We start from the raw sequence: 17,037 nt of genomic DNA, 5'->3' as shown, positions 1-17,037 counted from the left end.
ATGTTTATATAAGTAAGGTACAAATCTTGCTTTAAGCTTTGGAGCTTTTTCAAATTTTTATTTTAAAAACAGCTAAAGTGGCCCAATAGTCTGTAGATAAACAAATTAGTAAATAAAATGCAAGAACTTACAGTATAAATCAGAAAACTTCAATGATCCCCAGGAAGGTTGGCATCACACAGGTGTTTAGATAATCATATCTCAGATACATGATGTTTTACTCTCTTTGGCTAGCATCAGCAGGAGATACGGTATTATTAGACCTGGGTATTACTGTATGTGGAATCAAACTGTGGCCCTAACACCAAGTATTGAAGCGGTCAAATACCGTCAAGTACTTGTTCAGATTCTTTATCCTGCTGGCTTGTTAACTGATCAGATGTCAAAACAGAGTCACCTATAAGTCGTATAGTGCGAAAGAAACCAGCTCCGGCCACAGGCCAAGACGTGATATTGAAAAAATATAAATTACTATATCTGGAATGGTTTTGCAACATGATGATGAGCAGACATCATAGGAGACGCAATTCACTCTTCATTAAACAAAATAGTCCAATGCTCATTATTCAGTAAACTATCAGTTGAGAAGGAGATGCTTTTTTTCTGAATTTCAAATTGAATTCAATTGGATGATAACCTGATATTGTATGTTATTGTATACTGTAAATCAGTTTCGAATTCTACATTGACAATAGCATATTAAATGTTACATAAAATATCATGTTTTACACTTTTCTTCTGCTTCCATGCTGTAACATAAGATATATAATGTATTCACCATCTTTAAATGCTCCGTTATATGCTCATTTCCATTTTCATCTGCGAGAGCATGGCTTAAATATGTTCCCTAGAAAATGTGCTACAACATATTATAAATAATAAAGAAGATACATCAGTGTATTTTTAAAATAATTTATTTCAAATGGAATTTCTTAAATATAATACTTTACATTACCCATTTCCCCTATTAATAAGTGTCATATTTTACACTTTTACATGTCCATCACCACTTTACATACATACACTCCACTTTCAACAGGAAATTTTGGTGATGGCTTAATTAAAAAATGTATTTTATCTCTCCAACATAATCAATCACACATCTGTCACACTTGCAAACAAGTGTGAAAAATCTACATTTTGAAATAGTTGTCATGACAATAATTTAAAAATGGAAAGACTCATAATGTGACAGCTCAGACTTTGGTGTCTGCAGAGCTCAGCTGTCCTTTTTCATCATTGCTCATGGGGGTCTTGAGCTCCTCTATGCTGTTAAAGTCAGAGGGCATGTCAAAGAAAAGTTCATCATCAAAGCAGTCCTTGTCAGATGGGGATGCCATGAAGGACAGCTTCATGACCATACCAGTGAGCAGCCCACCAACTGCAGATGCTGCTATGGTGGTGAAGACAGCTGCCACCTGGTAGAGAGCTTGTTCCTGCGCAGTGCGACCCAAGCCTGGTTTCAGCCCAGGAATCAGCTTCTGCAGTTCCAGGAGCTTTGGATCTCCTACAGGTGGAGCACGATGGGAAAAGATCTGGTACATGCTGGGCCCGTAGGTTTCCTCCGTGGCTAGGAGGATGGCACAGATCCCTGCTGTGGATGATATGAGGCCAGTGAGCCCGTGGAGGTTGTGAATACCACACTGGTCTTGGATCCTCATGTGTTGGGCCATAAAGGGGGTCAAGTACCTGTAGCCAAAGAAACATGCTGTGCAGCCCATGACGCCCAGGGCATACGCAGCTACAGGGGAAATCATCATGTCCACAGAAGCCCCAACAGTCACACCACCTGCCAGGGTCACATTCTGAATGTCAGCCATTGTGAGCTTACCTCTCTTATTGAACAGTGCTGAGAGTGCGAAGGCGGTGATAGTGGACGAACTTAGACCAATAAATGTGTGGAGTATTGCTCTGTGTTGATCGTCACCCTTAAAGGTCAGAGCAGAGTTAAATGAAGGCCAGAACACCCAGAGGAACAGGGTTCCCATTACAGAGAGGATGTCGGAAGGATAACTAGTGATCTCTTTGGCATGTCCATTATTCAGGCTTGGGCGGTACAGCATAAATGTCACCCCTAGACCAAAGTAGCAGGCAAACAGGTGAATAAGAATAGTGCCACCTGCATCATTGATCCTGATGTATTTCAATACAGCCCACTCTGTCACAGAAAAGACAGGGATCTCCAGCAAAGCCATGACCAGGAGCTGAACAGGACTGGTCTTCCCAAGCACGGCTCCGAAAGAGATGAGCACCACAGCGCAGGCAAACTCTGCATTCAGCAGGTTGATCACCCCCAGGTGAATTTTACCATCATAGTAAAACTGGAAGAAACCTTGGATCAGGATGGCCCACTGGATGGCGAATGTAGCTGTAAGGAAGTTGAAGACCATTCCACTGAACCCGTAGAATCGGAAGAAGGCCAGCAGGCAGCCGAAGCCTATGAAGATCATCACCTGCACGTCGGCAAAGTATGGATAGTCGCGATACATGGAGTTCTCCATTGGGTTAGTCTCATTGTTCTGCAGCTTAGCGTTGGCATTGTCGTCATAAGTGACAAAGACAGCATAAAGAGTTATAATGACAACCTCCAACACTAGCACGAACGCCGGCAGCCGCACCTTCAAACTTGTAGACACATTCATGATGATGTACAACTCAGTGTTGCTCCCCCAGCTGCAGAAACATCCCCTTTATACTTCTATTTTATCAGATAAGAGCAGCTAATGCCATTGGGTAAGGAGCATAACCCCGCACAGGACACGGTTATTCACCGCTGCTCTACTTTGAGTGGAGACTGTACTTTAATCTTTCAGATTCCTCAAAATTACCATCTCTCCTCCCCTCTTATTTTTCATCACAGTCCTGTCTAAAGGTGGATTTCAAGAGCATGATTTAGGGTAAATAAAGGATTGATAAAAAATACTGTACAATAAAGGCTTGTCTGTGACACAAAAGGAGCAAAATGAAGGGTGCATACTAACAGTAAAGGCTGTGCCAGTCTACATTGATTGAATTTCAGTTTTATTTACATTTATTTTGAGTTTAAAAAGTTTAATTTAATTTGCAATCCCTATGAAAACTGTGTGTTGTATTGCTCAAACTATAATAATACACCATGATAGTCACTACTGTTGCTTTGGGGTTACATAAAATGTATCTAAAATGAAAACTAGCAAACAACAAATTCTTATTTGTTGATATTACGGTTTGTAAATGTTCTTATTTCTCATTTTTTTACTGACAAAGGGCAGATGACGGAAACATTGCACTCTGTAGTAAATACAGTGACTTTAACTTCACATATTTTACAGACAAAACTGATCTTTGCTTAACCTTCTTTTGATCATAAGACCTCTAAGTCCAGGAACAGGCCGACAGGACCTCCAGAGAGTGAGATGAGTGTTGAGTGCCAGTGGACCTTTCTGAAGTTCATCCCCTTTTGGAACCTTGGTCAACTTTGTCCTTTCTCCTATGTTCAAAATGTCTTTTCAACATACACAAGCCTAGCAAAAAGCATATCTAGGTACAGGAAAGAAAGTTGACAGAGGTTCTGACCTGGCTTGCTTAACTGTTATTAAAGTACAGAGCAAAAAGGGGTGTGGGGAATAGGATGGGTCAATTGGTGATGAACCTAGGCCAGTTTATCAATTTATGACCTGCCTTCACAGATTATGCATGGCATCGCCCTAACAAGGACCCTCATAAGGGCCCATTTCCTATGATATCTGGCTTCCATCAAGGACACAGATGTAGATAATGAATGATTAAAAAGGTAAAGTATGTACAGGTCAAATCAGAAAATTGGTCTTAATTGATCAAAATAAGACAAAATGCACATTAAAGGTCCATTTCTGTCTCTAGCACACAGGATGAAGGTGTGTTTATCTATTAACCCCCTCCTCTTAACAGACACATCCCTTTAATAGAAAGACCACATAACTTTGAAGGTCCAGTGTGTAACATTTATGAGGATCTATTGTTAGTAATGGAATATAATATTCATTAGTATGTTTTCATTAGTGTATAATCACCTGAAAATAAGAAAAAGTGTGTTTTTGTTACCTGAGAATGAGCTGTTTTTATCCACAGAGGGAGCGGGTCCTCCTCCACGAAGGTCACCATGTTGAACCGCCATGTTTCTACAGTAGCCCAGAACGGACAAACCAAACACTGACTCTAGATAGGGGCTTTTGCATTTTTCCCATTTTTCGTGGCTTTCGTGACCAATGTAGTTTCTACTACATGCCTGGAAGGCTGAGCTGTATTCAAATGGTTGCAATCTACAACATCACCACTAGATGCAACTAATATATATATTTAATTTAATATAAATATTGATTATTTCTGATAGTCTAAACTTTAGCAAGTGCTAAGATTTAACTTTTAAGGTAGTCATGTATTGATGGAGAATTCCATGCCAATACTCAAGAATTAGCTCATGATGGGCTGAATAATTTCTCTTGAGAGTGAACACAGGTGCAGCTAATAACATTAATTATGGCTAAGCTCCATTTAGCTGCTTCAGTCTTTAATGTTATTAGCAACACCTGTGCTTTTTCTGCTCCGACGGGTTAAAATGTCCGCTGTACAAAGGGCCTATTATATTAGGAGAAGTTGGAGGATATTTTAATTTAGCCAAGAAATAAGAAAGTTTCTGCTAATTCTTCCCAGAGAAAGACATCAATGTTTTAAAATGTGACACTGAGACCTGGAAGCCAAACCTCATTTAGATTTTGTAGATTTCTAAGAAGTGGTCCTATAATTAAATAACACATTCACGTTTACCCTCCGAGCCAGTGGGGGCAGCACACACAGACAACAGAAAGAGAGACGAAGAAGAAAGACAAGAAGAAGAAGAAGAAGAAGAAGAAGAAGAAGAGGAGGAGAGGAGAACGACTCCCATGATGCATTGCACTGCCAACGTATGCAAACAGGAACATGGCTACCGGTGTATAACATCAGCAGTCCGTCGTTACAGTTCACTTCTGTTGGCCTGACACAGTCTGAGACATTACAACCCTCGCTGTGCCTCCGCCACGGAAGAAAAGCCCTTCGTAGAGTTTATCGGCGGAGCCAGCAGACCCTCTGAGACCAGCGTCCTCGTTGTCCATCAATCACAGACAGGTAACGGATCGGTTAGCTCGGTCCACGGCTAACGCTAACTATCAGTCTGCTACATCGGGTCTCTTACATTTTTTAACAATTTGACGAGATGTCCATTTGGAAACGAGCTTCCTAAAAATGATAAACTGGAGCAAGACGCCGCAAAGTCACCTCAATGCTGTAGACGTGTGTCGTTAAAGACAGGACGGAAGCCGGTGTTGGATATGTGTTTGTGACGAGCGGAGGAGCTTTGACACGACTGCACTTGTTGTGTGGAAACCTTACACTGTTTCCACATCAGTGGTTGGGTTTATTTAAGACACAGGACGTATCACGACCATGGTGGACATCAGCAACACGTTGTTCAACTACTTTATTATATAATAATGGCTGTTTGCATGAAGGCCTTGCTTCAAGAGGATCAGACAAAATAAAATGATAGATTAAACAGATATAATTAGCTGAAGCAGCAGGTAGGTAATGTCCATCAAAACCAGTCCGTTAGCTAACTGACTGCAGGAATCTCAAACCCTTGGTTGACAGCAACATTTTTATTTGCTCAGAGAAGCCACTGGTGGTTTGAGAAATGTAAACTTGTCAATCGACTGAGAGTTTCCTCTGCTGGTGTCTCAGACTCACCTGGATGTCTGTAAAGGTTTGTAAAGAGTGCCTCTCAGTGAACACATCACACCTGGCCGAGAACCCGCTCTGATACAGACCCTGCACTGTATATTGTACTGTCTCTGTGGTTATTGGATATAGTAACATCAGTATCTTTAAACTACAGATTAGACGATCATTGTAAATTTAATTGATTTGGGGTTTTTTGCACATATATTTATCACTTTTTATACACTAAACAACTCATCATCATTTAAAACACACCTTACAGTTTAAAGGATAAAGGTTTTTATATATTTTTGTTATTATCATCAAATTACGTATAAAGACCAAAACGAACAATGCGTTCTCTTAATACTTTCTGACTTTCCTACCCTCCTAGAGTCCTTGACACTCGGGCCCATTCATTCCTACTGAATGCATACATCTGTAAAACAAACAGCTGAGCAGTGTACTTTTCAGCTATCTTTATTTGAGCAGGAGTAAATTGTGCATTTGTTCAGGACTATTTACAGCCTGGCATTAATAAACATTTGATGCTTTAGGGAGTATTTACAGCAGTAGGACAGTCTATGTAGGATTGGCTCAAAATAAACTGCTCTGCCCACGTTCATTATACTGAAGGAACATGTCACCCAGTTGAACGTTGTGGCTACTTGTTTTACTAGTTTTGACAATAGACATTTATAGCACAGAGGAATAATATCATAAATCAGGCTATGACTGCATAGATTTCTTATTAGAATTAGTTCATTGTTGGTTTTAGTGTCTTCATGTGATTTGTTGACAAAAAGAAACAGACTTATCATAAAGACTCATATAAACTTATCCTTTGATTAACCTGACAGATCCAATTTGTTCTAGGATGAAAATTAGATGATTAAATGTCTAATATTATTAGTAACAACTGTGCTTTTCTTATGTTGACTGCTGTGACAAAGACCTATGTCTTAAATTAAAATAAAGGTAGGGTTAAAGCTGTGAACATATCACCATCACTGCTGTCATGGTAGTCGCTTCATTAATCACCAAGTGGGTTTGAGGTCTGCCCGGCCTTTGCAGTAACAATCATTGGTAATCACTACACAATGCAGGCAGGTTAGAGGTCGATACAACTTGCTGCTGACCTTCTGTGGCATCACAGTACCGGCTGCAGAAATGTCTTTACTCTAAGATAGTGATATATTTGGGGTGTGGACAATAGATTTTAAATTAAAGAAAAAAAAATCTCAACTATTTCAGAATTAATTAGTCGGTTAACCCATTAGTCGATCAACAGAAAATAACCAGTTTTAAATCTATCAGTTGAATTTTATCCATAATCAAGCAAAAATGAAAAAAACATTCACTTGATCCAGCTCCTTTATATGTGAGGATTTTCTGCTTTTGGGCTTAATATTAATATTGATAATAAACATCATTAGTTGCAGCCCTACTCACACCATATAATGATACTAGTAGTAATTATCATATAGCTTTTCCCTCAGAACATCCACGTCGGTAAACAACAATTATTTGTGACCTATAAAAGTTTGTCAGCAGTAACTTGCAGTCTGATGAATATTTAGGCGACTTCCTGTGTCATTCTGGCACGGTTTTACTGCGGCTTTTTGTTGCTTCCAGACAGCTGCTTTCATCCATTTTCCAGGCGAGGCACAGTTCATCGCAAACAAGCCTGCTGTCTGTGGAGCAGGGCCAGGTTTGCTTTAGATGACATCATCAAAACAGTTTCTCTCACTGCCATCCAGCTTTTAGAGAGACTGCTTCAGATTCACAAATTATATCTGACCTCTATTATACAGTAAACAATAATATGTCACTTCAGTTTTAGGGAGGAATTTGTCTTGGAAGAGGCAGTCCAATAGGAATATGTGGTTTCAGCATGTGAAATAGAGCTCTGGTATTAACACAACCGTTTTACACAATTATATCCTATTCCTTCAAGATGTAGCTTTGTAACATGAAGTTGGGTTCAGTATGGAGTATAACTTGTTTCGAAAGATATTTACATGACTATTTTGATACTCTGCTTTCATAACTCAGTGTTGTACTTACGAAGATCCTCTACAGTTCTCTTTCAGTGTGGGTCAAGATGGCGAGTCCAAGGACCAGACGAGTTCTGAAGGAAGTGAGAACTCAAGATGAGAACAATGTAAGTCTTCATAGCTACGTATTCATGTCGCTTACTTTCACTTCAAAAGTAAGTCAAAATAGTGTCACCTCACTAGAACTTTATAATTCACATAGTGGGTAGCAGGTGTTTGGGAGGCTTTCAATGTAGCACCTTCCCACAATCCTTCAAAAAAAACCTCCCTGCTTTCATCCTTGTTCAAATAAATGGTGGGAGTAATTTTAGGTGAGAACTTCATATCCAGTGGACATCTTGTTGGGCTGCATCTTTGGCTATAACAATAGGACAGATATGTCTCCTAACCCAAAATTAAATATATTATATTAATAAATGTATTATTGTTCTACTGGCGGAGAATATCTCAATATTTAAACATCAATCTGGTACAAAACTAATTTTGATTTTGCTCCCAAGACCTTAATTATGTGAAATGATCCTGTACAATGTTTTATGTATCTTCTTTATAAATGCAGGGTCAGCCTACATCTCATCTTTAATGTACAAACTTATTTACCAATGTGTCATTTTCTGTTTTCAGCTTTGTTTTGAGTGTGGGGCTTTTAATCCTCAATGGGTTAGTGTGACCTACGGGATCTGGATTTGCCTTGAGTGCTCTGGAAAGCACAGGGGCCTGGGAGTACATCTCAGGTAAGAATAGTGGAATGTTTTTACGGTGCAGATTGTTGTGGATTATTATAGCAGTGTTACTTATCAACAGCAGGACAGCCCCGATAAGTCTGTGTATGCCCTTTATTAATTCTCACTTAAATATTACAGCCTGTTAACGATATATTTATCTCTTCTGCCCTGTCTGCAGTTTTGTGCGCTCTGTCACCATGGACAAGTGGAAAGATATTGAGCTTGAGAAGATGAAAGCGGGAGGAAATGGAAAATTCCGCCTGTTTCTTGAGCTCCAAGATGATTATGATCCCACCTGGACTTTGCAGGAGAAATACAACAGCAAAGCTGCTGCGCTTTTCAGAGACAAGGTGAGGTGTGCAGACCTAATGGTCTACGATTTAAAGATGTTCAAACGGCTTGCAGGACGAAAAAACCACAACTATATTAATTATTTACTTATTTCTCATTTAGGACTAAATTCTCCATTATCTCAGTCAGGGAGTTAACACATTTTAGTGGTTTGCCAGTAGAAATTAGTGCATTCATAAGGTTTGAATGTTAATAGAGACAGATAAATTAAAACTACTGACTATGAAATGGACGAAACTTGATTTTAAATTCCTAATTGCAATTGTGTGTGTATGCTAAATAAATAGATGTATTTACATTAAGAGCTGGTGGCAGAATGGTTAAGTTTATGCCTAGCTTTCTATGAGATTTATAGATTGTAATGGTGTCCTCTGTTCACCAGATTAATCACTAACCCTAACCCTCTGTATATGACAGGTGGCCACTTTAGCAGAGGGTAAGGAATGGTCCATTGAGACATCACCTGCCAGAAACTGGACATCCCCTCAACCCAAGACCAGCCTTTCATCCTCTCATCGGTAAAAGTGAAGGAAATGTTGATCACAGCTGTGTGTAATCAGACACAGAACAGGTGTTAAATCAGTGAATTCATGTTTCTGTTCCACAGCTCTGGAGGACCTGGACAAAACTCAGCTAAACCTAACGACAAAGCTTTTGAAGACTGGTTGAGTGACGACGTTAACTCATATCAGAGGTAAGAGGGTCATACTTTTAAAATGTATTTTTATCATGCACTCTTCTGTTGTTTTCTGTAAATGAAGTGTTTTTGTTCTGCTTCTTTAGTGGTGGGGGTTACAGTGGGAATCAGGAGAATCGGTATGTTGGCTTTGGCAACACGGTGACCCCAGAGAAGAAAGAGGATGACTTCATCAACAATGCCATGTCTTCTATTTATTCAGTAGGTTACAATATGTATCTTATCTTGAGTTTTACTTTTTAATGTATTTGTCTTCGCCTGTGACGTTTGTGTGTTGTTTTTTTTTTTGCAGGGTTGGAGCAGTTTTACTGTTGGAGCCAGCAAGTTTGCTACTATCGCTAAAGATAATGTAAGTGTATTTATGCAATAAATGTTATTTGTGCAACATTGGATTTGAGTATTTCTGCATGAAAATAACAACCTGTTAAAAACTAAAGGTAATTAATATTTTCTCACTTTCTCTCCTCATACAGACATCTAAACTGGCAAACCAAGCAACCTTAAAGGTAAGACTAATATAGTCATGGGTTACCTGTTACCAGTACTGCTAATAACATTTTTCTGTCTGGATTACATTTGACTTAAGTTCTCCTCTGTCTTACTGAGTAGTATCAACTTACTTAAGGGGATTAGTAGGCTGTTCACCAAATGTATGCCGTATTGCTTGGTAAATCTCTTAACATATAATGTACACTTTCATGCTGTAATAACTTTGTTACTACTTTAATATCTCTTTGCCTTCTCTGGATGTAGTTAAAGGGCTATAAAGCGCCCCCAGAACCGGTAAAGCAGATAATAAGTGCATGGCACTTTTTCCGCATCATGTTTTTTTAATTTTATTTATTTTTGTCACTGTGTCAGTTCTTTCTGTGTTTTTTTTTTAACAGTAAAACAGGAAAATAGTGAATGTAGTCTTCACATGCTTCTGCTTGGATGTACTAACACAGGGCATTGTGTCTGTCTTGGTACCTGTATTTTGAGTTTATGGATAACCTGTTAAGACAGTCGGTAACTGTATTGTGGGATGGGAAATGATAAAAGGTTATCCATTCATGCATGAGTTTCTGTGTTGACTGCTGTAGAGGGAGGTGTAATGGTATATATGGTGTATATATTTATCAAAACATTTCAGCACACTTCCCTGAAGTTCGACCCTTAATTGAAATCAATGCATAACAACATTTGGTAGATTTGTTGGTGTATAGGTTGCTCAAACATTTTGTTATTTTGGTATAAATAAGTCAACAAGGAAAAATGATAAATCATTTATGCACCATGTTACTCTGCCAAACTTAGGCAGAGTAAAACATCACAAAAAGATGATGTCTTTTACTTTACACTGATGATGTAAGTTTATCTGAACCATTACACCCTCTAGTGGTAGTTTATTGTCATGGTGAACGGGAATGATCAGTCACTTCATACAACTGCAGAACAAGCAGCTCAGTGTCTTGCTCTACTGTGAATGTTAAACTGTTTCATTCAAGTGAATTCTCCCTTCTGACTTCCAACTAGGCCACAGAGTTAGGACAGACATTAAATGAGAATGTTATCAAACCTACCCAAGAAAAGGTAACATTGATGTTTGAAGTTGTTGACTTGGTGGTGGGATAGAGTGCTTTTAGAAAAAAGGAAAAAAAAAAAAAACAGCTTCAGATGTGAATGTGCTATTTTCTACACTGCGTGTATGTGCCAGTTTATCTGCTTTATGCCAGTTTACATTAAACGACAAAAGCTGACATATCCTTTGTTTTTCCCAGTTAGTGACTCAGCTGTGAGATTTGCAGAAGCATACAGCTGTGAACTATTGGGAACAGGTGTGAGTCACTGGACAGGGCTTAAAAGTGCATTAATATATTTTTAGGAGCTTAAAGTCTTTGTTCAGTTATCATGCCTCATTTTGAAGGCATTCAAAGTATCACATTGGTAATTTATTATTTTTTTATTATATTAAAGTAGGTTTGGATGTCAGTTACATTAGCCTTCTTTATGCTACACTGGCCTCAAACATTGTAATCCTAATATAAACACATTAAGATTGCATTAAAAAAATCCAGTTCAGCTTTATAGCTGGGGCACACCCTCCTTCACAGATAAGGAAATCTATATTTAAGATCTTAACCAAATGATTTTCCCATGTCATCCACCGAGACAACTGAATAAAAAATCTCTTATTTGGCCAGAAATGTAAGCTTCACTTCCATGATAAAAGTGCCCTCTAAAAAGCCACAATCTTGATCTTTATGTTTCTAAGTTTCGAGTTCTTCAAACATGAAATGACACAACCGGAGTCCCCTTAACTGACAATTGCTATTGCTTAGCAGATTCAGTGTGTTTGAGCTTTTGCATGAAAATAAGCTTTGTTATTGGCGACACGTATGAACTGAATATTATCAGTCACCATCCTTGAGGTTATGGTGAGTGTTTCCACATACAGTACATGCTTCCACATAGCTGCTCTAACGCTTAGTGTCAAATGGGAAACTCCTGGATGTGTCTTTTCATGAGATCAAATGAGTCCTGTGTAGCTATAAGAAAACACGCTCATAAACCAAAATACAGGAAGATAAAATAACAGTTTTTGATTGAAAGTTGAACATCTCATTCCTGAAAACAAAATGTTTTTGTCTTTTAATGTACAGCTGACATTGGTGTTTTAAGGTATCTATAGTATGTGCTTATATAAAAATCTCTTGCAAAATGGTTGTACCTGTAACTATAACTATGTTTACTGTAGTTATTTTCTCTTGGCAACAATAACATTTTGTTAGGCTCAAACAAAGTGTTATTGTTTCCTCATGATGATTATCAGCGCCCTTAACAAGACACAAATCACTTTTCTCACAATCAAAACCAAACTGTTGCTCACTACATGTTCTGTTTGACAAATGTATGTAGATGGAAATTGCTGTTTTTATCAGTTTTTAATAATAATTTGGCTCATCCAGGTGAAAGATGGCAAATTGCTAGATGAAATGGCAGTAGGCATGACTGAACTGGCAAGCAAGGTAGGATGGGCAGACCTCTGCCATGTTGTACACATGCAAAACCAGTCTCCTGAGCGAGGAACAGCAGCTCTGAACCAACACTTTTCTGGTCATACCTGGACCTCTTATCTACAGATATATGCAAAAACTGCCTCTGCAGTCATAACCCCTCAACGGAGACTGGTTTTGCTGTGATGATGAATGTTTGAACAATACTAATTTAATGTAATCTCTCATTTTCCTTGCTGCCATTTTTAATCTGGTGGTGAGTACTTAGTAGTCAATATTTCCGAAAGTGTTACAACATCTGTGTGCAGTTTAATTATTACTTCCTCTATGACTGTTATGACTGCAGCATAATATTTTCATTTGTTGAGTAAAAAAAACACTGATTGTACTTTAGTGAAGTTCCTTTCGATTATAACTTCTACCACTTATGGTCTTATGATGAACGTTTAACACTTGAAACAACAACTGCATAAAAAATATTGTGAGCTCAATTTTTCTCTGTTCTTTAGGTTCAGGGAGCTGGTGCAAAATTGACTAACCTCTTCACTGGAAAACCAGAAGATGGGTAATAATACCATCTTCCTTTAATTCAAATCTCCACATAAAAACATACTTTTGTATTGTGAGCTTTAATGCTATACAACACGAACTATTCAAGCATTTCTTCATGTTTTGACTGTTCAGGTCTGCTGGAGAGAGCTACCAGAACATGGATGCCACTGAGGGATATCAGGGCAGTTCTGACCAGCCTGTCTCAAAGGACTTTTGGGAAACCTTTGGCAGCAACAACTCCCTAAAGGCCAAGAAATCTCCCAGCAGTGACAGCTGGACCATCCCAGATAATTCTGCAAAGAAGAGCTCTGACAGTTGGGACAATTGGGGCTCCGAAGCAGCGTCCAACAACAAACACAGTACAGAAGAGAGCTGGGAGGCCTGGGACAACAACTGGGATAACGCAGATGGTAAGACGAAGAAGAGTCCCACGAAACCTGCCGAGGAAACCTGGGAGAATGCAAACTGGTAGTGACCTCACAACCATACATCTCCTTACCTTTTCCCACTCTGGCCTTTTCCTTTCTGTTTCTCTTTGTTCATCTCACTGGCACTTTCAGGGAAAGAGCTGCGTCAGCTGACTTCCTGTCAACCCATTCAAAATATATTTATTATAAACCCAAAAAACAATAAATGAAGCCCAGTGTTAAACTGAGCATATAATTATTAACTGAATATTCTTAAAATGTACAACTACATTAAATGGCAGTCATTTATTTTATTGTAAATTACCTTCATTGAAAGGAATTAAGACAAACCAGTGTAGATACGGTCATAACTTTCCCAGATATAATACTCGTAATGGTGAATAAGCCAGTGTTCTTACTGTATCATGGGTTTAATGATACTGGTTTTCAATTCACCACATAAAAAAAATGATGCATGAAAGAGAAAATCTGACATTGTAAATATAAATCCTTGTAGATACAGTATGATTGACTAAACACCAATGACATTATTTTCTGTGTTAAATCAAATTGATTTCTTCTGCCCCTTGACCTTTTGCACATTTCGTATTAGTAAAATTGATTTTGAAAGGCCTTCTTGATAGAATAGAGCTCTTTCCATACTGTAGTCACAACGTGTTATGTTAAATTAAAGCAACAAATAACCACTCTAACAAATTGGCTAACATTAATCAAAGTCTGTATTGATATGTACATTTGAAGTTAAATAATCTAATGTGTAATGGGTTAGGGCTAAGTGATCTTTTATAGTATTATTTGTTTTTGTCTTTTTATTAATATTTTTTGTTTAAAATGTGCAAATAGTCAAGGGGTTTGAAAGCAGAGAGCTGCTGATACAACATCATGTTGTCAAGATTAGAAAATGATACAACTGGATGCTCAATAATTGACCCTCTGGTAAAATGTTTAAGATGCTTTTGGGAAAATACATGTATTGTTTCACAGTGGTGTCGTGCAGACAGACCAAACTTAGCTTTTTCTCAAAATGGATGTATTTAATTAAAATCGATGAGCTGTTGAAACAAATTTTGATTGGTTGATACAATATTGTGTGTTTACTTTTTCCATCTTCACTGTCTGCTGTTACCTCACAGCTGAAATGTTGGGTTGAAAATCAATAAGTATGCCAGAAATTACTTGCAAAATGAAATTCAGAAGCATTAAATTCTAAATAATTACCATACCTGCCATTAGTTATTGATCTGCTGGGGAAGAAGAATGGGACTTATTGGTATGTTGTTCTATGTATTTGTGTTGTTTTTTTTTCTTTTTCTGACGTTGATGCAGGCTGATACCAGTTAAACTGAAATTGCTTCATCGATAATTTCTCAATTTTATTTTAAACAAGCAACATTTGGGATTTTTATTATATATATATATATATATATATATATATATATATATATATATATATATATATATATATATACATACACACAGTTTATTAGATAATTTCATACAGACATCACTTATTTCAGGGTGATATACTGTATACTTTTATATTTCATCTCGTATGAAGCAACTCTGTGTGAACGGCTCTACACATCTGTGCTATTGCACATTGGTCATTATGTATTGTGAGGATTTGGTGTCACAGATATGTTCTCACTCATATTAACATCTGAATTGTGGAGTAATATTAATGTGGATCATTATAAGCTGGATGCTTAGATGGTCATAGCTCTCAAACACTTGTTATTAATTAATTGAATCAACCTTGTGCATCCCTCAGTCAGATGAAATGGCAGCTGCACTCACATGTATCATGAAAAACTCATTGTTTTAACAAGTAGGAATGTAGTCAGTGTGAAATTGGGTATTTTACAAACCTAATACAAAGTTTACCTAAATCTGGTAATCTTAAAATTCAAATAAGCTGTCAAGGTTTCGAACTGGGCCAATTTTGCAGCACCTGCTCCCACTATGTGGCCTTTAATCCCCTATAACATAAGGTGTTGCAATTGTATCATACTCTCAATAATTTCTTTGTACATGTTATAACCTACAGATGCTCAGTCTTCATAAACGATGCAGACCACACCGATTAAACTCAATTTAAATTACACTTGAACCATTTCCAACTCCAGGTTTGGGTTTGATTTGTTTACTACAAGAAGATAAATGTAATGACTAATATCAGAAAACATCTTTCAGGCTAGTGTCTGTGATCATGAAATGGCCAGTAGTCCATTATTAGCTGCCCACCGAGCAGTGTACCAGTGCAATATAGCTGCTGGGTTGTTGTTGTTTGTTATCACATTTTTGCTGTACCTCTATTGGCACTACTCATTAGGCCTCATGATTTGTAAAAAAAAAAACATTTTTTTAAAACAGCTTTTAACATGTGAAGGATAAATCCTGGCAACTTTATTCCATGTCCTACCTCTAAGAAGTCTTCAGTTTACTGCCAAGTTTTCAGTAGTGAACATGCTTTTGTTTCCTTTCAGCATTGTTTTGACATAGACTTTATTACAGCAGGCTTGGTTTGCTGTGGCTCATTTTGTTGACATGTGTTGAAGCAAAGCTACAAAGATGAGTCTGCAGTGTTCTCAGTGACACTACAATGGGGTAAAACAAAAAGATCACTCCTGGAATATTTGTGTCACTGAACCTCTGCAGTCATGTGCTCTCATGTACCTTAACAGCTGTGATTGCTTTCTGTTGATGTCAGTGTGCCTGTGTTTGTCTGATGCAGTGAGGTGCACGTCAGTAAATCACCATCAAAGATAATGTCTAATGATATATTGTCACCCTCAGCTTTCCCTATATTTCTGAAGCTTCATGTCAGTTATTCTGTTTTTTTGTATGAATGGAAGAAGTGCTACGTTATCTCACAGTCTAAAACAAGGGAAATATATGAACAGTCACCTGTCTGGAATCTGTAACAACTTAAAGTTCTGAAACACCATAACTTTGGTGAATGTCCTGCTGGGGTTAATGGTACATTTGATTCATGGATAAACTGCAGAATGTGTCACTGACTGACTGCATACATTAGGTCTTGAGACATGATTTTATTTTATTTTTTATATATATAAACCTGATGTAATCTGAACCTAAATCTCAACTTTGAACTTTCCAGAGCAGCAGTTGAGCTCAGTGTCTGTGCCTGTCAAACATTTGAGATTGGGTATGTCCGTGTTTGTTGATGAAACTATTATGTCAGAAATACTATTTTTGATGTCATGCATGAGATGTAACGTGGAGCTAAAAATATTCAGCTGTTGTTAAATTTTTCAAAAGTTGTTTCCTCGGTGAGTTTAAGTGCAGTTGTCTGCTTGCCCCTTCAAGTTTCACCAGCAACCATCCCATGAGGTGAGCCAGTGTTACCCACTCAGTTGAGGCTGTGGATATTTTTCCTGTACACATGGTTTCTGTGCTCAATAAAAATGTACTGTGCCGTGAATGCCGTCGTATTTTACTGTACTGTGCCGACCCTGGAGACATTTGTGAAGTGAAACTTGACACACAACAATATTA

The 17,037-nt window shown here is 37.9% G+C and overlaps 2 protein-coding genes across 9 annotated transcripts; one reads left to right on the top strand and one right to left on the bottom strand.

Annotated features, from left to right (window-relative positions):
- Positions 1–898: 898 nt before the first annotated feature.
- On the bottom strand, positions 899–4,852 carry rh50 (Rh50-like protein). The gene has a single exon (XM_051416163.1). It carries the CDS (start codon positions 2,640–2,642, stop codon positions 1,197–1,199), a length of 1,446 nt encoding a protein of 481 aa, XP_051272123.1. The 5' UTR covers positions 2,643–4,852; the 3' UTR covers positions 899–1,196.
- A 65-nt stretch (positions 4,853–4,917) lies between these two features.
- On the top strand, positions 4,918–16,963 carry arfgap1 (ADP-ribosylation factor GTPase activating protein 1). 8 transcript variants are annotated; one of them, XM_051416166.1, is made up of 14 exons: positions 4,921–5,124; positions 7,795–7,876; positions 8,394–8,503; positions 8,673–8,844; positions 9,263–9,363; positions 9,453–9,539; positions 9,629–9,743; positions 9,835–9,891; positions 10,016–10,048; positions 10,296–10,325; positions 11,058–11,114; positions 12,491–12,550; positions 13,048–13,103; positions 13,223–16,963. In XM_051416166.1, exons 2-14 carry the CDS (start codon positions 7,817–7,819, stop codon positions 13,560–13,562), a joined length of 1,278 nt encoding a protein of 425 aa, XP_051272126.1. In that variant the 5' UTR covers positions 4,921–5,124; positions 7,795–7,816; the 3' UTR covers positions 13,563–16,963. The 8 variants fall into 8 exon arrangements, with proteins under 8 accessions (XP_051272133.1, XP_051272126.1, XP_051272128.1 ...); XM_051416168.1 differs by lacking the exon at positions 12,491–12,550 and having other exon boundaries at positions 13,054–13,103; XM_051416167.1 differs by lacking the exon at positions 10,296–10,325 and having other exon boundaries at positions 4,922–5,124.
- The last annotated feature ends 74 nt before the right edge of the window (positions 16,964–17,037 follow it).

The sequence above is a fragment of the Dicentrarchus labrax genome, unplaced genomic scaffold (assembly GCF_905237075.1).
Source record: "Dicentrarchus labrax unplaced genomic scaffold, dlabrax2021, whole genome shotgun sequence".
In the NCBI taxonomy this organism is placed as follows: Eukaryota; Metazoa; Chordata; class Actinopteri; family Moronidae; genus Dicentrarchus; species Dicentrarchus labrax.
The sequence above is the reverse complement of the archived record's forward strand: the minus strand, read 5'-3'. Positions and strand labels throughout refer to the sequence as shown.